The sequence below is a fragment of the Gnatocerus cornutus genome, unplaced genomic scaffold, assembly GCF_029298725.1.
Source record: "Gnatocerus cornutus isolate USDA-ARS CGAHR unplaced genomic scaffold, icGnaCorn1.1 ctg00000145.1, whole genome shotgun sequence".
NCBI lineage: Eukaryota > Metazoa > Arthropoda > Insecta > Coleoptera > Tenebrionidae > Gnatocerus > Gnatocerus cornutus.
Window position 1 is genome coordinate 23,560 of NW_028275485.1, and position 18,196 is coordinate 41,755.

Genomic DNA, 18,196 nt, shown 5'->3' on the forward strand with positions numbered 1-18,196 from the left:
AAAGGGGCGTGTTTTGGGAAGAGTGGGCGTGTCTTGAAGGAAAGGAGGCGTGGTTTTGCGACAAAATGGGCGTGTTTTAGAGAAGAGGGGGCGCCTAGGAGAAAATGAGGCGTGGTTTTGCGACAAAATGGGCGTGTTTTTAGATAAGAGGGGGCGTGTCTTGAAGGAAAGGAGGCGTGGTTTTGTGGCAAATGAGCGTGTTTTAGAGAAGAGTGGGCGTGTCTTGGAGGAAAGGAGGCGTGGTTTAGTGACAAAATGGGCGTGTCTTAGGAAAAGAGGCGTGATTTTGTGACAAAGGGGCGTGTTTTAGAGAAGAGGGGGCGCCTAGGAGAAAATGAGGCGTGGTTTTGTGGCAAATGGGCGTGTTTTAGGGAAGAGTGGGCGTGTCTTGAAGGAAAGGAGGCGTGGTTTTGTGGCAAATGGGCGTGTTTTAGAGAAGAGTGGGCGTGTCTTGGAGGAAAGGAGGCGTGGTTTAGTGACAAAATGGGCGTGTTTTAGGGAAGAGTGGGCGTGATTTTGTGACAAAGGGGCGTGTTTTAGAGAAGAGGGGGCGTCTAGGAGAAAAGGAGGCGTGGTTTTGTGACAAAATGGGCGTGTTTTAGGGAAGAGTGGGCGTGTCTTGAAGGAAAGGAGGCGTGGTTTTGTAACAAACGGGGCATGTTTTGGAGGAGAAGGGCGTGTTTTGGAGGGAAGAAGGCGTGTTTAGACAAGTGGGGGGGCGTGGTTTGGAGCGAAAAAGGCGTGTTCTGGAAAAGAAAGACGTGTCTGGGAGAAAACGGGTCGTTCGTGTTTTGGGGAAAAAAGGCGTATCTTGGAGAAAAGGGGCGTGTCTTAGAGAAGAGAGGGGTTCTGGTGTAAAAGGGGCGTGTCTTGAAGAAGAGGGAGCGTGGTTATCGCGTGGTTATATTCTCAAAACTAAAAGAAATAAATTGAAACGGTTTCCGCCATCGTCTTTCTCGCGCCTTTCTAGATTCTTATCTAGAAAAGCGCGAGAAAGACGATGATTCTTGATGATTCTTGATTCTTATCAAGTCTTATCTCGGTTTTGAAAAATTTGAAAAAATAATTTTTTCGACCAAGGGTGTTTCATAAATGTTTCTATCATCAAGGATGGCTATGAAATGTCAAAGAAATTTGTCGCTCATTATAAATGTGGAATTAGATTTTTAAACTGACATTTGTAGTTAACCTCAATCATAGCGCAAAGTGTAAGTTTTGAGAATAAAACTGTTCTAGTTGTGGTTTGAAACCTGAAAATCCAAAATTTGAACACAAAATCGTAACTGAAACGTCATTCACGTAAGAAACATTATAAATAATTTTCAAATAGTAATCTTCACTATGAAAAAAACCAAGCGGCAAAGTAGTGCACGACAGGAATTCCGGAGCCATCCTTGATGCTAAAAACATTTATAAACACCTCGTATATGCTTATCAATTTTGCGAACAGAATAAAAAAAGTGTCGAATTTGTTACCATTTCCAAGCAGTGTAAATTACCTCAATCCGTGTAAATTGGAATTAAATTCCTTGTTTGAACGTGCCGATCTCGTTAACATTCCATCGAAACGTGAAAAAATTAAAACGGCTACATTACATTTCCACAGTTCCATTATCCAAATTTATTCAAATCTAACCAGAGAGGGAAAAATTTACATTAAATTTTAGAGTAGTAAATACACTCGTTCCAGATTCGGAACTGTTTTATTATCCACAGTACACGTGTTTGGTGAAAACGTGTCACTTGTAATTAGCAGGGAAAATTTAAAGCGCAACTATAATTAAACAATTTAATACATGACATTTCGCGACCAAATTTGCGAATTGAAGTAATTATTATTAATAATTTAGGAGCGGCCGGAAAATACGATCCGTTTTAATCAAGGTACACGAATTGTAAAATATAATTCTCTCTGTTTTTATTCACACAGTAATTTAATACGTGCGATTTTATGCAGTTTCTGGCGTCACACCGCCGTCTAACAAAACTAATAACTTGAGCATTTATAGTTGCGCAACGCATGTAAATTCGAGCCACAAGTTCATCGAATCAAACGTAAAACGACAGGTAAAAATCGCTCGTTAGGGCCATTCTGCATCTGTTCTGCACCTGGCTCCGTTTCTCGATAAAGTGGCACACTGCGAATATCACAACTCCAACGTAGGAAAAAATTGTTTTGGTGCACCTGGAGATGCACATGTTGGGCGGGGGGCGACTTTGCTACACCCACAGACAGTTGGCACGGGGTGCATCGGCGAGGGATTTCCCGTGGCTGCCATCTGCAGCTGGTTTACACGAGGAGAATTGCGTACTTCCAAAATGTGAATTTTCAGTTTGCTTCCTTTATCACCTCGTCAGAATTTCGAATGATTTCCCCAACTAATGAAACCACTACAACGAGCGCTAATGAATTCAAAACCAAAACGTTGCACCTGTTGGTCGTGCGCCCCTTTTCCGTCGCCCTCTGCGCTGGTGAAGCGGCCACATAAAAGCACTTATTCCGTACATCTGTCAGTTGGCAGCTGCTGAATTGATTTGAAATAAGAAAGCGGCACCCGCCAGCCACACTCTGATGGCATCGCGTGGTGGCTTAAGCAACGCTCTGTGAGAATTGTGACCGGAAAGAACGCACATTTAGTGCGTAATAAGTGTTGGAACTGGATGGAGTTTCTCAAGCACTGACTTAAGACTTCCATTCGGTGTTGGTGCTTGGTACTCGGCTCGATTTACTGCCGCGAGATGAAGAAGCGCAAAGATGGCAAGGCCAAAAGTGGCCATAAAAGAATACGACATGTTAGGGTAAGTTGGCTATTTTTATTTACACCAAACACTTTTAATTCGTTGTTTTAGAGTCAGGACCGCATCACCGAAATGCTCAAACTCTGCCTCCAGAAAGTCTGCGAACTCCAAGCCGACCTTGAAAGAAACGAACAAGTGCAGGATCCAGAGGCAGCCGGTTATGCAGCTTGTGCGATGGAAACTATACGATTCTTGGCTGCGCAAGGACTGCCGGCCGACCATCCCATGGTCAAAGGGCTCACGGAGAAGCTCCTCCAGGATAAAAATTGATAATCAAACACGGGGTTCACGCGTATTTCTAGTCATTTTAAGGTAAATTAATTTTACAAGACTGCTTTTAGATAGTTAGGATTCTTCGTAACAGTTTGTGTTAAGTGTAAGTCTGGGGGGCCAAAGAATGTTATTATTCATTGGTGTCTCCAATCACGAGGCTAAAATCCCAAAAAAATGTGTAGCTATAATAATACTTAGGTTTTCTAGTCAAATTTTATAACAAATCTAGTCAGACTTTTATTAAATTTATAATAAACGCAAAAGCAGTTTAAATTCGGTTGTGAAGAGTCAAAATCGAGCGCATCGGTGAATTTAGAGTTGCCTATATTCCAGGCGCTCCTTTTTATTCCCCTATCGATCCAGGTATAGATAAACCAAACAAGAGATAAAAATAAAACAATAAGCGACTTTATTATGACTGAAGGAAAATACAAGTGACATTTCAAACAATGCCTAGTCATATTTTAATGCACTGGTAAATAGATAAAATGACTAGAGTTCACTTTGGTATACAACATCCCCTCACTTCTTCATTTTTCTTTGTCTTGTCCCCTTTCGGCACCTTTTTCTTCGTACACTAAATCGCAGCCGAGAAACGCCGTCCTCAACAAAATCTTCACATCTTCATCCGTCAACTTCCTTCCTTGATTCACATGTAAATACTTGGCGAACACCTCACTAGCGTTTCTTTTGTCAATCGTCACGTCCTCAGGCACCATTTCGTTTTCCATAAATACTCAAATCACTGATCAATAATCGATACCGCAGTAACAAACAAAGCGGCGTTCTCGGTGAAATTTGGGCGCAATATGGTCGCAGCGTGTTTTTCAATGAACGTGATTAGGACCCGTAAAGGGGGGTGGCGAATGAACCCTAGAAACAGAGATACGAACATCTGGCATTTTATTATTAGTTCGTTAATGTGGACGTTGACTGCTGGAGCGGCGACGGTTTAAAACGGTTTAAATTAAACGAGTCATTGTAGAAAGCATTTTCTAGTAGTATTTTTATGGAATAACCCATATAGCAGCTTCGGTGAAACGTTGAGATTTAATCCCTCCCGGGGGACTTGCAGCGGAGATGTGGAATCCGTGATAAAAATATTTCCCTCTCGCTGTAATGCTTCGGAAATGGTAATTGAACTTATAATGGAAAATAAACAGACAACAAGTGTTGCTACAGTCTAATTTTTATACGTTTCTAAACAAAATGGAATTAAATTAATAAGATATAAAAGATGCGAGAACCTTGAAGTGGCGTGTGGGCGCCAATAAATTACCATTTAATGCCCAATTTATTCATTATTAGTCTTGGAACTGCTTACTAAGCAAAAGTTTAATTAAACGATGAGACAAAAACGACAACTTTTATAATTGGAAAACACGCAAGAAACGTGCAACTTACCGATCAGACACAAATGCAATGCAACGTTTTATCCACACTCACAACCTAAAGAGCAAAACAACGAAATTTTCAAGTTTGTGAAGTTTTCAAATGTCAAAAAAAAAATAAAAAGTAGGAACTAGTGTGTCATGGATCGTTGCCATGGTGCGCTGTTTTCAAGTTTTCCCCATTGTTTCTTAAAAACGTGAATTTAGTGAAAACGTTTAAAAAATGGAAGAAATGCAGAAAGAAACTCAAGAAGTTACTTTAACTTTGCTATCGGTAAAACCTACAAAGAAGAACTAGCCGAATTGGACCAGTGAGAGGCAAAAAGGTGTCACCGAAGAGGAAACTGCAACATTGTGAAGATAATTCTATTTTTTGTTCTAATTCTTCTTCAGGCGCGAAGAAAGTATTCGAACTGAAAATTAGCATTTATAGTTTTAATTGGGTCCCACGTATATGCAACCAATTATACACCCAAGCATGGAAATCGAGCGATGCAACAAAGGGAGCAACTTCCGTATGTTCATTCAAATTTATTTCTAGATTTTTAGTTTATTTTATACCTACATCTACTTCCTAATTAACTATAATAATATTCGACCCAATATAAATGCGATAGTCACCACAACAGGGCTTGAAATTCTCAACGCCGAAGACCCCGGCGCTCTCTCCTCTTCCACAACCTTAATCCGCCCCTGTTCTTCAGGATACACAGGCGACTGCTTCCCTAAATACCACACAACAGTATCAACATCCCCCAAATCGTGCACCTTCTTATTAGGAGCATTCTTCAAAACGTAGTGGTCGTCACCACCACCCGAAAGAAAACTAACAGTAACTAGCTTGTACATTTTCTTATCGTCCAGAGGCTCATACTTCGGGACGCTACAGTTTCCACAGCGTACTTTTACAGACACCACACGTGAAAAAATCGGTTTCTGGAAGTCATAGACCACGTGTAAACCCGAGGATTGCAAGAACTCTCCTCGAGATGTCTCACCGTTGCTTCTGGCTCCGATCTCCAGTGTTTTGCGGAGATCCGAGCCGTTTAAACTTAAAGAAATGATTTGGTTTTCGAATGGTAAAGTTCCCATGAGTTCGCCTCTGGTGATGTTGCCACCTCTTTGGCGTGGGTCGATGGTGGTACGGACACTACCACCGTTGATAAGGCCGATTGGGGTGTCCGTCCATCCAGGGCCGGCGTGTTGAGCCGCCACGTAATACACAAAGGAGTCTGCAATCATGTTTCCCAAGTTGCACTCTTTATGTCTGCACTTGTTGTTGGTTGTATCCAAGAGGACTGAGGACTTGCCGACAACTTGTTGGTCGAGGGCGTTAATTTCCGGTCTGTAGATCTCCAATTTATCCAAAATATCAACGTCTTGAGGAACATCGGTATCGAGGAAAATCGGTTGACCTGCAAAGTCCAACAAGTTTCCATTGGTATCAAAAGTGACGTTCAAACTCCCTAGATACTTTGTATAAGCGTAAGCCTGTACAACTGGTACTTTTTTCCCACTAGGTTGCACCACGACTTTAGGATACAAATCTTCCGGTTCTTCATCATCAGGATGTGGACCATTCCATAAGAAAGTGTTAGTATGACCACCGATAACAACGTCAGCCAGAGGCACTTGTTTAGCCAACCTCAAATCCATTTCGTAACCAGAGTGCCCCAAAACAATGATAATCTTCACTCCGCGTCTGTCCAGAGCTTCAGTTTCACTTCGCACCGCCTCGACGACATCCAAGAAGATGACTCCTCCAGGAGACGACATGAGTTGAGTGTCTGGAGTTAGGTGTCCAACGATGCCGATTTTCTGACCTTTCACTTCTATGACTATTGATTTATTTACGCGGTTGAGAGACGGCTCGTTGGAGAAGTTGAGATTGGCAGCCACCAGAGGGAAGTGGACGGCATTGACCAAGGGGGCCAAATTCGAGACGCCGAAGTCGAACTCGTGGTTACCCAGACACTGCAAAGATCCCAGCGTGAGAATGAATAAGTATAAAAACGCGATTGATCTTTGTTTACATTCAAAAATGTTACCAATGTAAAAAATACCTGGACGTTGATAACACTATCAATTTCACGTGTAGATAATTGTTGTGTTTGTACCTATCATTTGTTATGCAAGCAATTTTGATATCAACATTGTTTTGCGATGTCTAGTAAGCCTTGGAATTTTAAAAATTTACACTTTCTGTGTATTACCAAACCTGACATTTTATGTCGTTTTTGCTCATTAAAGTTATTCAAAACAGGAAATGCCATTGTTAATATTTTAATAGCGTTTATAAAACAATTTGTAAGTGCTTAAAAAATAATATAGAGCTATTACAGCTTTTTATTACCCAAAGGCAATAATTAACCTACTTGAAAAAGTGCACGATCAATTACAATTATTTGTCTTTTCAACGAATTGTATAATTAATTCGCATTTTTATTGATGATGCCGCTTGTAAATTATTATGTTTTCAAAGTGTGAATTGCTCATAAGTATAGTAAATCTTTTAGCATTTAAAATTCTCTCTTATTATGTATATTGCCATCAACATTTTATTACTTTAGATATTTTTTATCTCCTTTCCAGACAATAAAGATGAATTTAACATAAATGTAACATAAAAACGCAAGAAAAAGAAACAAATAATAAAACTCTAAAAATAGGGCCGCAATTCGTGTTTTATGCGAAAATTTATGTACTCTGTAGTTAATTCGTGGGTTGATATAGAACAAGTCAATAAATTGAAACAGTTTTAACAATATTATGCTAATTATTTATAACTATTAAATGTATTAGATGCAAAATTTCGTGATAAAATTCGAGACACTTATTTTCGTGTGCAATAAAAAAAAATTCCAGTTTCAACGTTTAGCAAGTCATGTCGTAAGCAGGTCTTAATATTAATCTCAGCAATAAAAAAAAACATAAAATAGAATTGATGCTATCTCGGAGACAAATTTTTGCGACTTCTAGTGCAAAATGTCCCCAACTGAATAAATTTCCCACGAATTAATTTGCAATTTAAAATAATTCCAACACGCAAAATACCGCTCCGAAGGCTGAGTCTATTATTTCCACGGTCCGCTAGCACTCACCGCGGCTTCAGGTGCCAAAGCGTTAAGAAAATCCGCCACAATCCTCCACTTGTGCACCGAAAACCAAGACGTCCCCACATAAGTGTCTCCAGCATTCAAGAACAGCACCGATCTCCCTCCAGCTTCCGCCAGTTGCCTGTACTTCCTAATCACGTGCGCTGTCCTTGCAAAACCACCGACACATCCATTCTTCGGCACATTTCCGGAGCGCGGGGTCTTTTCCTTGCACGTTCCAGAATTCCTCGAAGTCTCTTCGAAACGACCGTGGATGTCATTGTTGTGCAAAATGACGAGGTCTAAATTCTCTTGGGACAACACCTCCACTGCCAACACAATCAAACAGAAGCAGAGTGGTCGCATTCTGTAGGCCGCACGTGTTGTACTGGCGGTTTCGACCGGAGTGCAGTAGCAACTGGCGGGACGCCACTGGAGTCAGAGACAATTATTAGTTTTAAAATTATTTTGCTACGTGGTGTCGCAAGTTCATTGAGAAGGTGCTGAGCTATATTTAAGAGCGAGAAGTGGGAGAAAATGACACTGCGAATAAGTCGCGATAAGAGCTTCTTGGGTTATCTGACGGAACTTTTCAGAGGAATTACCGAAGACCTTGGCTTATCTCGACGTGACCTTGCAACACTTTTAAGTAATAAAAAAAAAGTGAAACTCTTCCTCCAGTTAAGCCGATTTTATCCTGGCTCCCCAATCCTCGAACGAAAAGTATATTGGGTTGCCTACTTTACAGGCGCTACGTTTCATTCAATTATCAAATTCAACGAATCCAGGTCATTTATTTTGTTTAACAATCAAAAAACTCTCCTTTTGTTGCCAAAAATAGCAAAGCACTGCTTTACAACTTCTTGCATTTGACAAAAACTTTGACACGGCTGCATCTCCTGTAATTCCCCTAGTTTGGTGAGACTTTGTTCCAAAATCTCGCCAGCAGTCTTGACATCGCCTGATGATAATTGCGCCATGACATCGTCCTCAATATCAACAGTACCAATAGAAGGAAGATGATCGTACAAAGGCCACTCGTCCCTGCAAGCCACACAGTCACAATCAAAATAGTATTGACTCTTCAACTGCTTTCGGCGCGTTTTTCTTTCCATGACTGCATGGTGGTACCTGCAAAAACCCATCACTACCATAAAACAAACCGCATCATTTTTACCCGTAGTTATCAAAGATCTGCTCCCCTTTTTTAACATCCTGAATAGCTCGTAGGACTATTGTTTGCCCGTAACAAAACCTCGTGACATTAGGCGAACAAGAGTGATTCAAAAGACTAAGAAAGGCAAACGCACCACTGGCGATCTCTTCAGGTACGTAAACATCATTCGCAGGTGAGAGTTCGGTAATTTCGTGAAAGTTAGACGGCCCTGTTTGCATGTGCTGCAATAAAACCTCCTTGAAAAGTTCTTCGTTTCGTTCCTCGAAAAAACTAGTGTTGAGTTTAACTAACATGACAATAACGGCAGCAGCGGTGGCGCGTTCAAACAAATCCGAAATTGATCGTTTCGAAGTGTTTGTAACTAAATTGTGGATTTCGTGATACCGATCTGAACGGTACGTCTCTGATTGTACCTCTTCCAGCTTCTCAACGAGAAAAGAAATTCGCAGTGGCAACACTTTCAGTTTATCAAGTTCCAGAAGTTTAATCGTGGTGAGAATGGGGCACTCGTATCGATGGTAGCTCTCAAAGGCGCGAGTTCTGCAGTTTTCACTGCAGTATAGAGCATGGGGGCACCTTTCACACGGAATTAGATTGTAACACAAATTAAGACACTCGTGACAGTGGCTAAAATGTTGGTTGACTAAAAGACAAGCAAACGGTTGCTCGACTGCTAAGACTTCCCCAGATTTTATGTCTCGAGCTGCTGTAACAAATCGGCCGAAATTCTGGTCTTCTTGTATTGCCACGCATCTACTGGCGCATGCTATCGTGTCGTGCTTCTCTTCGACGATTGGGATGATCTCGTGCGGTCGTGTTGAATTCCCAGAAGATGAACTCTTCGCCTTCTTCTCTCTGATTACCAGCTTTGGTTTTAAATGATCTGGATAATTATGTTTAAACGCTCTCTCAATGTCCTGTAAAATGTAAATGAGAGCCATTGCGCCACTAAAAAGGACTTACCATTAAACACTCCTTGTGAAAATTCGCTTCGAACAAAACTGCAGATCTATTGGCGTAGGAGAGAGCTAAATTAACACCATTTTCTTCAGAATAGCTTAAACTTTTGGTGTAGAGCTCCCATGCTTCTTTCAATTTTCTTCTTTTAAACATTTCGTTACCTTTTTCTCTCAACTCTGCCGCTTTGGAGTCACTTTTGGTGTCGTTTTGATAAGGGATATCAATTTTACAAGAATTTAACAACTCTATTACAAAATTAACGCGCTCACTGTTTGAATTCAACGCGCCAAAATCTTTAGTAATGTTGGTCACGTTGACCGGTAGATGGCGCAGAAATCGTTTACGAAGTGTGGCAAAATTTTGCGGATTTTCGCACTCCTCGCTCATTTTTGGACTGTTAATAAAGAATTTACCTCCAACTACTTGTTTTCTTTATTCTACATCAGCGATTAATTGGAAGATGGACGAGAACGGAGGAAGAAAACGCACGAGGAGGCCACGATTTTTGACACTTCGTAGCGCCAAGTTTGAAAGCTATTAGAGGAAAAGAATTCTATTTATAAAATGATAAAATTGTCGAGTTTTTATTTAAATAGATTGATTTTTACGGGTCGCGTCTTTAAATAAAATCCGCTCTTTGTTTTTCTCGGCGTCTTCAACTTGAAGAATGGTAACTTTCCCCTTGGGGTCGTCTATTTCGGGGGTAACTGACAGCAGCTGAATTTTTGGGCCCTTGAGTCTTCTTTTGTAACAATGATTATCGTCTCGCATAAATGTGAATCCAGGAGGTACACTTTGCTGGGGGGGCCTAAATTCGTGCTTCATTTTTGGTGCTTTCCATGGCATCCCGTTGTTGGAAAATTGATTATTTCTTATCTCTTGTCGTTGCTACAAAAATAAGTATAATAAATTGGCTTTTTGATGAGTCGAGAGCACTTACTACCATCACTAAAATTTTGTTGTCAAAGCTCAATGACATTAACACCAGTGATTTTGTCACCCACAACACATTAAAATAATGAAATTAATATTCATCATCCAAAGGAGGCCATTGCTCAGGAACGGGGTAATCTTTTTCCATCCATTTGAACCCTCTCAAATCTTCGCTGATGGGACTTTCTCCACCCCATGTATAATCGTCCGGTCCAAAGCTTCCAGCTCTTGTTGCTTGCTCAACCGCCTCTTCTTCTGCTGGATCCAAACCGCCAAACGCACCGACAGCACCAAGAACGCTTGTTTGTCCAGCTTCTAGTTTTGCTCTTATCGAAAGCTTCTTAGTGGTGATTCCAGTTGTTGGGTCGTAATGTTCTTGTGCTTGTATTTCGCTCCTTGGTTGAGATTCATCAAAGTCGGCAAAATCATCGAATTCGGGTGGTTCCTCATCATCTATTGGTTGATCAGATTCTTTATAGTATTCGTCGACGCGTCTTGCCGGAACTTTTGCCACTTTTTCTGCTTCCAGACGCCATGCAACCTCATCATCTATATCGAGCTCTCCGATGTCTTGAAGTGACAAACCCAAATCTTGCAACGCAGCCAAGTCGTATTCGATGTTCAACTCCTCGGGTAATGGCGATGGAAGTGGTATTTGTTTTCTTGGTGGTGGAGGCGGCGCTGCTGGAGCTACTGGCGCTACTGGCGCCTTTTTCCCTCTGCCTGTGTTAATTTTAGACGGCACATCCCACTTCTTCTTTCTCTTTGGTTTTTCCGGCTGCGGAGGTGGCGGCGGTTTCTTTTGCCCCTTTTTACCTCTAGGTAAGATTCCTTTGTCTGACGTCTTTGCCGCCACGGTCAGCGATCTAACTTTAACCGGTGCTCTACCACCCCTCACTAATCTATTGAGTTTCTCGGCTTTGGCCGCTTTCAACTTTTCTTTTTTCTCGATTTCTGCCTTGACTTTAGCTTCAGCAGCCGCTATGGCAGCTTCTGCAGCAGCTATGGCGGCCGCTTCAGCCTTCGCTCTTTCGGCAGCTTCATACTCCGCTTGCTGGCGCAAGAACTCCGGCGATGGAGGAATAAGTTTGTTCGCTTCGTGAAGTTCGGCGACCGTTTGAAACGGAGGTGCTCGGTGACTACGTTTTCTGGGATCACGTGGAGGCATTGGTAGTTTTGGTGGTGAATATAACAGATCATATTGCGTTCTAGCAGCGTCGTACACTTTGGCCGCTTGGTTATAATCAGGAGGTGCTTCAGCTTCCAAGACGTTTGGACTACCGCCGTAGATTTCTCGTTCCATCTGTTCGAATTCAGCGAGTTCTTGTGTTTCGCGAGCGGTTGTTTGACGGCGAGTTCTTCGTTCATTCTGAAACAGCTGATCGGCCATTTTTGATACGCTATAATCCGGTTGTTGGAAGGGTTTCTTCCACTGAAGTTCAGGCGGAGTCTCGTATTCTAATCCAGGTAATGGTGCTGGTGCTGGTGCTGAGCGTTTGGGTGAAGTTCGTGCCGCCAACTCAGCCTCCACTTCTCGTTCAACTCCTTCATGGATACGAGTCACAGCTTCTTGCAATGGCTGTTCAGGAACAGCTTCTAGTTGCTTCCAAGGGTAGCGTTTGTAGAAATCCTTAGACTTCCGAGTTGGATCTAGTTTTGGATGTTGTTTATACATGGCTCTTGCTTTACGCGGTGGTTTCTTCGGTCCTTCATACTTGAACTTCTTTAGTTCATCGATAGTGTGCTCCAAGACCCCATATTCACTCATTGGACTAATAGGTGACGACGGTGGAAGATTCGCCTCGGGCATGTCCTCATCATCCAGGTACACTGCCTCTGGAGCCATTTCATTCAAATTAGGCGAACGGAATAACGGTTCAACTTTAGAAGTAATATCGACTGGAGGCTTTTCTGGCCCTCTCTGAACACGCGTGACGAGTTGCTCAACTTCCACCTGCAATTCAACTCAAACTACACATTTCTACATAAATTCAACTTACATGAGTCGAGGGTTCCTCAGGCTCATCAAACTCCAGCTTCTTCTTACTCAATTGCTTCGTGATGAGCCTCTCTTTGGGCCGCCGCAACGGACTTTCAAATGGAACAACCCTCCGACGACGTCGTCCTGGAGTGTAAAAGAGCTCTTTCGGTTTCTCGAACGATGCACTTGGGGGAGTCTCAGGCAGATCATCTGCAAGATCCATATACCGCTCCAGCAACATTTGTTCTCTTCTAGGACGTGTCGTAACAGGAGTGAACTCATCCTGAACCGGAGTAGTATAATCAGGAGAAGGAAACGCGGGCGTAGCGATAAGTTGCACCGGTTCATCAGGTTCAACCTGTTCGACAGATTCATCCGGTTGATCAAAGTCCAATCTTCGTTTCCTAACAGGCTTCCTCGACGTCCTTCTTCTCGCAACCCCTGCTCGTTGTTCTCCAGGAGATGTACCTATATCTAGTCGCGCTCGCGGCGTCCGCTCCGGATACTCCACCGGAGAATCACCGATCGGCGACAATGGAGGTTTATATTTGGTCTTGAATCTCTCTGGAGTCAATGGAATGTTTGGTGCTGTCGCCACGTCGGCCACAAATGTTTGAAACTCTTCGTCTTCCGCCATTTCATCACCTTCTAGGTACGTTGCTAGGTCGGGTGACATTCCGTACGTTCTGATTTCTGCCGGTTCACCTCTTGTTGCCTTCCACATTTCGCCTTCGTTTCGCACGTACGCACCAGGTTGAAAAGCCCTTTTCAAATCGACAGGCATTTTTCTTCGTTTCCAGTGTTCGTCAGGATGGACCGATTTCTTCTGGATGTCTTCATAAAACTGCCTTTCATCGATTGGTGGACTTGCAGGAGGACGCGGTTTTGGAGGAGGAAATGTATAATAATCTGCGTCTTCTTCGTCGGACGTGTCGATCAACTTTTCGATTGGTCGTACCACCGGTGGAGTCGGAAAATACATATAATCCCACAGACCCTCCCAAAAGCTTGGTCCTTCAGGGGAGGGCCATTCTTCTACCTCTTCCATAATTGGCCTCCTCGCCATCTCCGATGGATGAGAAAACCTGTTTACTACTGTTTTACCAACTGATTGTTCATACAAAAAATTTTTTGGAGGTGCTTCGTATTTTTCCATTATATCAGATTTGAGCTTCTTCAAATCAATTGGTGATGGACTTGGAGGTGAACCCATTCGTCGAGGCGGCGATTCCTTATATATCATTTTTTCTGGAGTAGCCTCTGTGGTCGGGAATGGTTTCTCATTAGGAAACAACTTGTCATGCAGTTCCATCATTTCAAAAGGCCAGTTTTTGTTTTCAGGCGAGATCCATGATGGGTCAGGAGGCGGTTGTGGTAGCTCTTTCAATACCGGTGCGTTCATTTCCGGTGATTGCCAGTCGAGACTAAAAGCGGGCAGATATCTAGGCTCGATTATTTGCGACGGCGACGTTGGTACAACTAGAAATTCCTCTTCGGCCATCGCTGGCGAAGGAGGTAACTGCAAGGGTTTTAAACGTGACCCTGGAGGAGGATGAGCGTATTTCATCTTCCACATTTGATTAGCAGGTACGAATCTTTTTGGAGATGCACTTAATCTGGGAGTGGTAACAGGAGTTCCATGTGTAGCTGGACAACTCTTCATGAAGTCAGCATACAAGAAGACCATATTATCCCAAAGTTCGCGACCGGTTGGCGAAGCTTCCTCACTTATATTGTCTGGGAGCAAATCCTCAACTGTTACCGATTCGGATTCATCTTCAAACTCCATATCAGGGAAAGCAAACTTGAGTCGCTCAGGGGTCGTCATTTTTTTCACCAATTCTTGTAATTAAATGATAGAAATGTTACAATGTCGAAAAATATTTAAAATACCTTTGTCTTCTTCTTCGAAGAACTCGGGCGCATCGACCCATCCTTCTAAATCTTCCATTTGTTCGTCCGCCCTTTGGTGGACACCCAAAAACCGTTGACGACTCTTTCGGAGTTGTTTTCTGGTCATGGGTTTCTTTTCTGGCTTAGCAAAAGGATCTTCACCTTGAGCTCGCATCTCTGCCTCCACTGCTCGTTCCATGGCTTCGAAGTCGTCGTAATCGTACTTTGGAGAGGCCTTCTTTTCTGGCTTAGCAAAAGGATCTTCACCTTGAGCTCGCATCTCTGCCTCCACCGCTCGTTCCATGGCTTCGAAGTCGTCGTAATCGTATTTTGGAGAGGCCGGTGCCTAACCATAAAAACGTTCAAAGGTGTCATTATCACCGCCATTTCTTACCTCAGCTTGCAACTTTTCCATGACAGCATCCAAATTCCCACCGGAAATATTTGCAACATCCACTTCTAAATCTCCCAAGTCTATTCCCCCCAAATCGGCTGCTTTCTCTTCTCCGATGCTTGTGGACGGGTCGAATAAACTGTCATCGTACATACTGTTATAAAGCGAAATCATTGAACGATCTTTGCTCGGAGACCCAGGAGGCGACTTCGGAGACGCATATCCAACAACTTCAGGCTCTTTGCTCGGAGGACTAGGAGCTGGTTTTGTAGTTGCATATCCACCCGGAGAAGTCTTGTCTGGGTGAATTTCACTCGGTGAAAGCCCAAGTCCCTCCAAAAATGCCGACAAGTTTCCTGACGAGTCTTCTGCTACCGCCTCCTCTTCATCTTCCTCTTCTACGGCAAACAGTCTCGGTGAAACGCGTCCAGAAGCAAACTCTGGACCTGCAACAACAGTTGCTTCGTCCGAGATTCCGGCTAAAATCGCCAACGATTCCGGCGAAAAGTGGATGGATTCATCGAGATCCACAGCTTCATCGTGCTCTTTCTGAATTTTTCCTGGCGACTTTTTAGCTAGTGGTGAAAGATGACGCTTGGGAGTACTGGGTTGGACCGCAGTGCTTGTAGGAGGTGTTCGATACTGCGCCAGGTCCTCTTGGTACTGTACTTCCAGTTCATTCAACGTCTTGCTGTACTCATTAATGTATTTATCAACATCTATAACAGACTGTGGTAAAAACTAAGAATTACTCTTAAGAAGTGCACCGTCAACGGGGGCTGCTTCAGAGATGGGAGATTTTTCTTTTTTTTTCGCAAGTTCCCGGTAGCGAGCCAACTTTGTTTGATACCCTAAGTCAAAATCCTCCACTGTACTATGGAAATCTGGAACGTACATCTCGAAATCTACGAGAAGATGATAAAACCCAACACTAATTCACAAGTGCAAGTACCGTCAGCAGAAAACCCTTTGAATCCCGTCGCCACCTTTTCCGCTTCCTTCTTCGCTTTAAGTTTCGCTTTATCTCTGGCCTTCTTCCATGGAGAAGGAGGTTTCGGCGCCAAATCCTTCGCTTTTTTCTCATGCAACAATTGCGCTGCACGAGTCATCTTCTGTGGGAGCCTCGTCTTGGATTTTGGCTTAGGTAAGAATGACGATCTTTTCACTACTTTTGGAGGAGGAGGAGGAGGACGAGTAGGTGAACCTGCAAGTTCTGTCAAGGAACTTTCCAACATACTGGGCATCGAAGTATCCAAATCTACTTCGTCGCCATCATCAAACAAAAACGGAGAACCTCCACCATCACCGGGTGGTGAAGACCACAAAACTTGCATCGGAGCTGCAACGGCTGGTTTAACTTCAGGAGCAAACTCCTCCAAAGTCGTGGATGTCTTCATGATATCTAAAAGTCCACAACGTAGAGAAATAAAAAAAGAATGTGACGGCCACCTTTCGCGTCCTCATCCAAGAATTTCGCTTCGAGGAGGTTGGAACCCCAACTGGGCGGTTCCCGGTCTTCAGGAGGTGGCGAAACGCTACCGATGGGCCGAGATGGGGGCGTAGCACCTAAAGACGATTTCCGTGGTGACCTGTGGACAAATTTAATGAAAAGACCAAGAAAATCTGAAAGATGGACTTTTTCGCTATTGGTGAGGGTGTCGCTTCTGCGTCCGACGGAGGTTCTACCACTGGTGACGGTGGCTCTTCTGGTGGCTGCTCCACTGGTGGTTCCGCTGGTGGCATTTCCACCGGTGGCTCCGGCGACTTCTCTGGGGATTTGGGTTTTTCGCTAACATCAGGAGTTGATCGCGAATCAACCAAATTTGGTGGAGGAATACTAACTTCAAGCATGCTTTTCGCAGCTGCAAACACAATTATAAGAGTTTAACATTTTACAGGAGCATTACACCTTTCGGAAGAAGTTGTTTGTCTACTCGGTACCAAGTACTCAACGGTTCTTTAGACACGGCGTAATAGCCATGTACTCCAAAATCCTCGATCTGTTGCACAGCCACGTACTCCAAGAGATCAGCAGAAAAATCGGAGACATAAGGGCTAACAGCACTTCTCTCCCCCAGCAAACGTCTGATCTCCTTGTCCCGTCTTTCATTCATTTCTGATTCAATTATTTTCTTCGCCACATCGACTAACTGAAAAAAAAATGATAAAAACGAAATTTTCAATAAAACTCACTGTTTGGTCGTTTGGAATCGGCTCCAAGGTCTCCAACGAACTGGGATGCTGCGTAAAAGGCTTCGTCAGCCTCTTCCTCTGAAGCATAAATAGGAGAAGCTTCAGGTAATCAAGTTTGGTCTTTTCGTCAGTCTCGGAACCAGAGAGGCGCTTAACCCATGCTGCCGCCAGTACCCGATCTGCTTCAAGAGTTAGTTGTGGCAGAGGAAGAATTATTGCTCACCATTGATTTGGGACAAGTTCAAAATTAGCGGCTTGGTAAACTTTAAATAAAAATCGAAATCTGTTACATTTTCCATTGCGAATTTGAACGAAACGAAATAGTTCACACCATTGCGCGTTGAGCAAAGTGTTTATTCCACAAAAATTTTGACAGTTTTTGATGACTGACGAACTCTTGATTTTTCTGCTTGGTTTCTTCACTTGAGATGGAATAAAAGACATTAAAAATTCAATCAATTATATTGTTTGCATCGACATTTTTTTCCAAAAAAATACATGAATTAATATAAAATTCAGTTCTACACTTACAACGTATAATTTAAGTAAACAAATCCACAAATAGTCAGAATTAATTCTACAACAGAAACAGAGAAATGAGGTATATGAAGAACTATTCCTAACTAATTTATAATCGTTAAAACTTAATATTAAAGTAAAAATAGCAATCAGTTGCCTATTGTTTCCGATCTGATTGTCTATGATTATTACACAGGAAAAACGGAAGAATCGATCCGAAAATAAAAACAAAAACATTTGAAAAAAGGCACTTGTCTTATGCACCTACTGCATACGAAAAAGTCATTAGATATTTACAAATTAGAACGACTCTGTCAGTAATTTCTGTTAAAAAATTATAGTCCAAAGTTAGGCATCTTATTACTATGTTTAAAGCACTATACAAGTTATGTGCATTTTATTTGCTTTACTTTCCTTGTAAAACAACGAAACATACCGTGGCAGTGTAAAAAATCATAAGAAAAAACCGACAAAAGCAAAATTTATCAAAAATTAATAAAAAATATTATTTTGTAAAATTCGTCGTTTTCGTCAGTTTTTTTAAGATCGAACCAAATTAAAACAATATAACAACAAAAATAAATTACA

General features: G+C 42.5%; 4 protein-coding genes across 4 annotated transcripts; 1 reads left to right on the plus strand and 3 right to left on the minus strand.

Moving 5' to 3' along the window:
• Window positions 1-2,536: 2,536 nt before the first annotated feature.
• On the plus strand, window positions 2,537-3,364 carry LOC148165886 (uncharacterized). Its single transcript, XM_088049621.1, has 2 exons — window positions 2,537-2,799; window positions 2,851-3,364. The coding sequence occupies exons 1-2, from the start codon at window positions 2,740-2,742 to the stop codon at window positions 3,067-3,069; spliced, it is 279 nt and encodes a 92-aa protein (XP_087905747.1). The 5' UTR covers window positions 2,537-2,739; the 3' UTR covers window positions 3,070-3,364.
• A 1,615-nt stretch (window positions 3,365-4,979) lies between these two features.
• On the minus strand, window positions 4,980-8,020 carry LOC148165887 (protein 5NUC-like). The gene is made up of 2 exons (XM_088049619.1): window positions 7,565-8,020; window positions 4,980-6,437 (listed from the first exon to the last, which is right to left on the minus strand). Exons 1-2 carry the CDS (start codon window positions 7,922-7,924, stop codon window positions 5,046-5,048), a joined length of 1,752 nt encoding a protein of 583 aa, XP_087905745.1. The 5' UTR covers window positions 7,925-8,020; the 3' UTR covers window positions 4,980-5,045.
• Window positions 8,021-8,332: 312 nt separating this feature from the next.
• LOC148165888 (protein-lysine N-methyltransferase SMYD4-like) lies at window positions 8,333-10,228 on the minus strand. The gene is made up of 3 exons (XM_088049620.1): window positions 9,699-10,228; window positions 8,736-9,652; window positions 8,333-8,689 (listed from the first exon to the last, which is right to left on the minus strand). Exons 1-3 carry the CDS (start codon window positions 10,080-10,082, stop codon window positions 8,368-8,370), a joined length of 1,623 nt encoding a protein of 540 aa, XP_087905746.1. The 5' UTR covers window positions 10,083-10,228; the 3' UTR covers window positions 8,333-8,367.
• A 267-nt stretch (window positions 10,229-10,495) lies between these two features.
• On the minus strand, window positions 10,496-17,388 carry LOC148165889 (uncharacterized). The gene is made up of 12 exons (XM_088049641.1): window positions 17,313-17,388; window positions 17,090-17,268; window positions 16,806-17,046; window positions 16,533-16,758; window positions 16,346-16,485; window positions 15,849-16,298; window positions 15,649-15,801; window positions 14,897-15,615; window positions 14,503-14,848; window positions 12,629-14,451; window positions 10,636-12,582; window positions 10,496-10,583 (listed from the first exon to the last, which is right to left on the minus strand). Exons 1-11 carry the CDS (start codon window positions 17,386-17,388, stop codon window positions 10,720-10,722), a joined length of 6,216 nt encoding a protein of 2,071 aa, XP_087905767.1. The 3' UTR covers window positions 10,496-10,583; window positions 10,636-10,719.
• Between the last annotated feature and the right edge of the window lie 808 nt (window positions 17,389-18,196).

Bases quoted from the DNA above. Each gene is read 5' to 3' on its own strand.
- LOC148165886 (XM_088049621.1), top strand. From the start codon at position 2,740: ATGAAGAAGCGCAAAGATGGCAAGGCCAAAAGTGGCCATAAAAGAATA. The intron at 2,800-2,850 runs GTAAGTTGGCTA...TCGTTGTTTTAG, and splicing joins AAAGAATACGACATGTTAGG to AGTCAGGACCGCATCACCGA.
- LOC148165887 (XM_088049619.1), bottom strand. From the start codon at position 7,924: ATGCGACCACTCTGCTTCTGTTTGATTGTGTTGGCAGTGGAGGTGTTG. The intron at 6,438-7,564 runs GTGAGTGCTAGC...GGATCTTTGCAG, and splicing joins CTTTGGCACCTGAAGCCGCG to TGTCTGGGTAACCACGAGTT.
- LOC148165888 (XM_088049620.1), bottom strand. From the start codon at position 10,082: ATGAGCGAGGAGTGCGAAAATCCGCAAAATTTTGCCACACTTCGTAAA. The intron at 9,653-9,698 runs GTAAGTCCTTTT...TACATTTTACAG, and splicing joins TTCACAAGGAGTGTTTAATG to GACATTGAGAGAGCGTTTAA. The intron at 8,690-8,735 runs GTAAAAATGATG...GGGTTTTTGCAG, and splicing joins CAGATCTTTGATAACTACGG to GTACCACCATGCAGTCATGG.
- LOC148165889 (XM_088049641.1), bottom strand. From the start codon at position 17,388: ATGGAAAATGTAACAGATTTCGATTTTTATTTAAAGTTTACCAAGCCG. The intron at 15,802-15,848 runs GTACTTGCACTT...ATCTTCTCGTAG, and splicing joins CAAAGGGTTTTCTGCTGACG to ATTTCGAGATGTACGTTCCA. The intron at 15,616-15,648 runs GTAATTCTTAGT...AGTCTGTTATAG, and splicing joins TGACGGTGCACTTCTTAAGA to ATGTTGATAAATACATTAAT.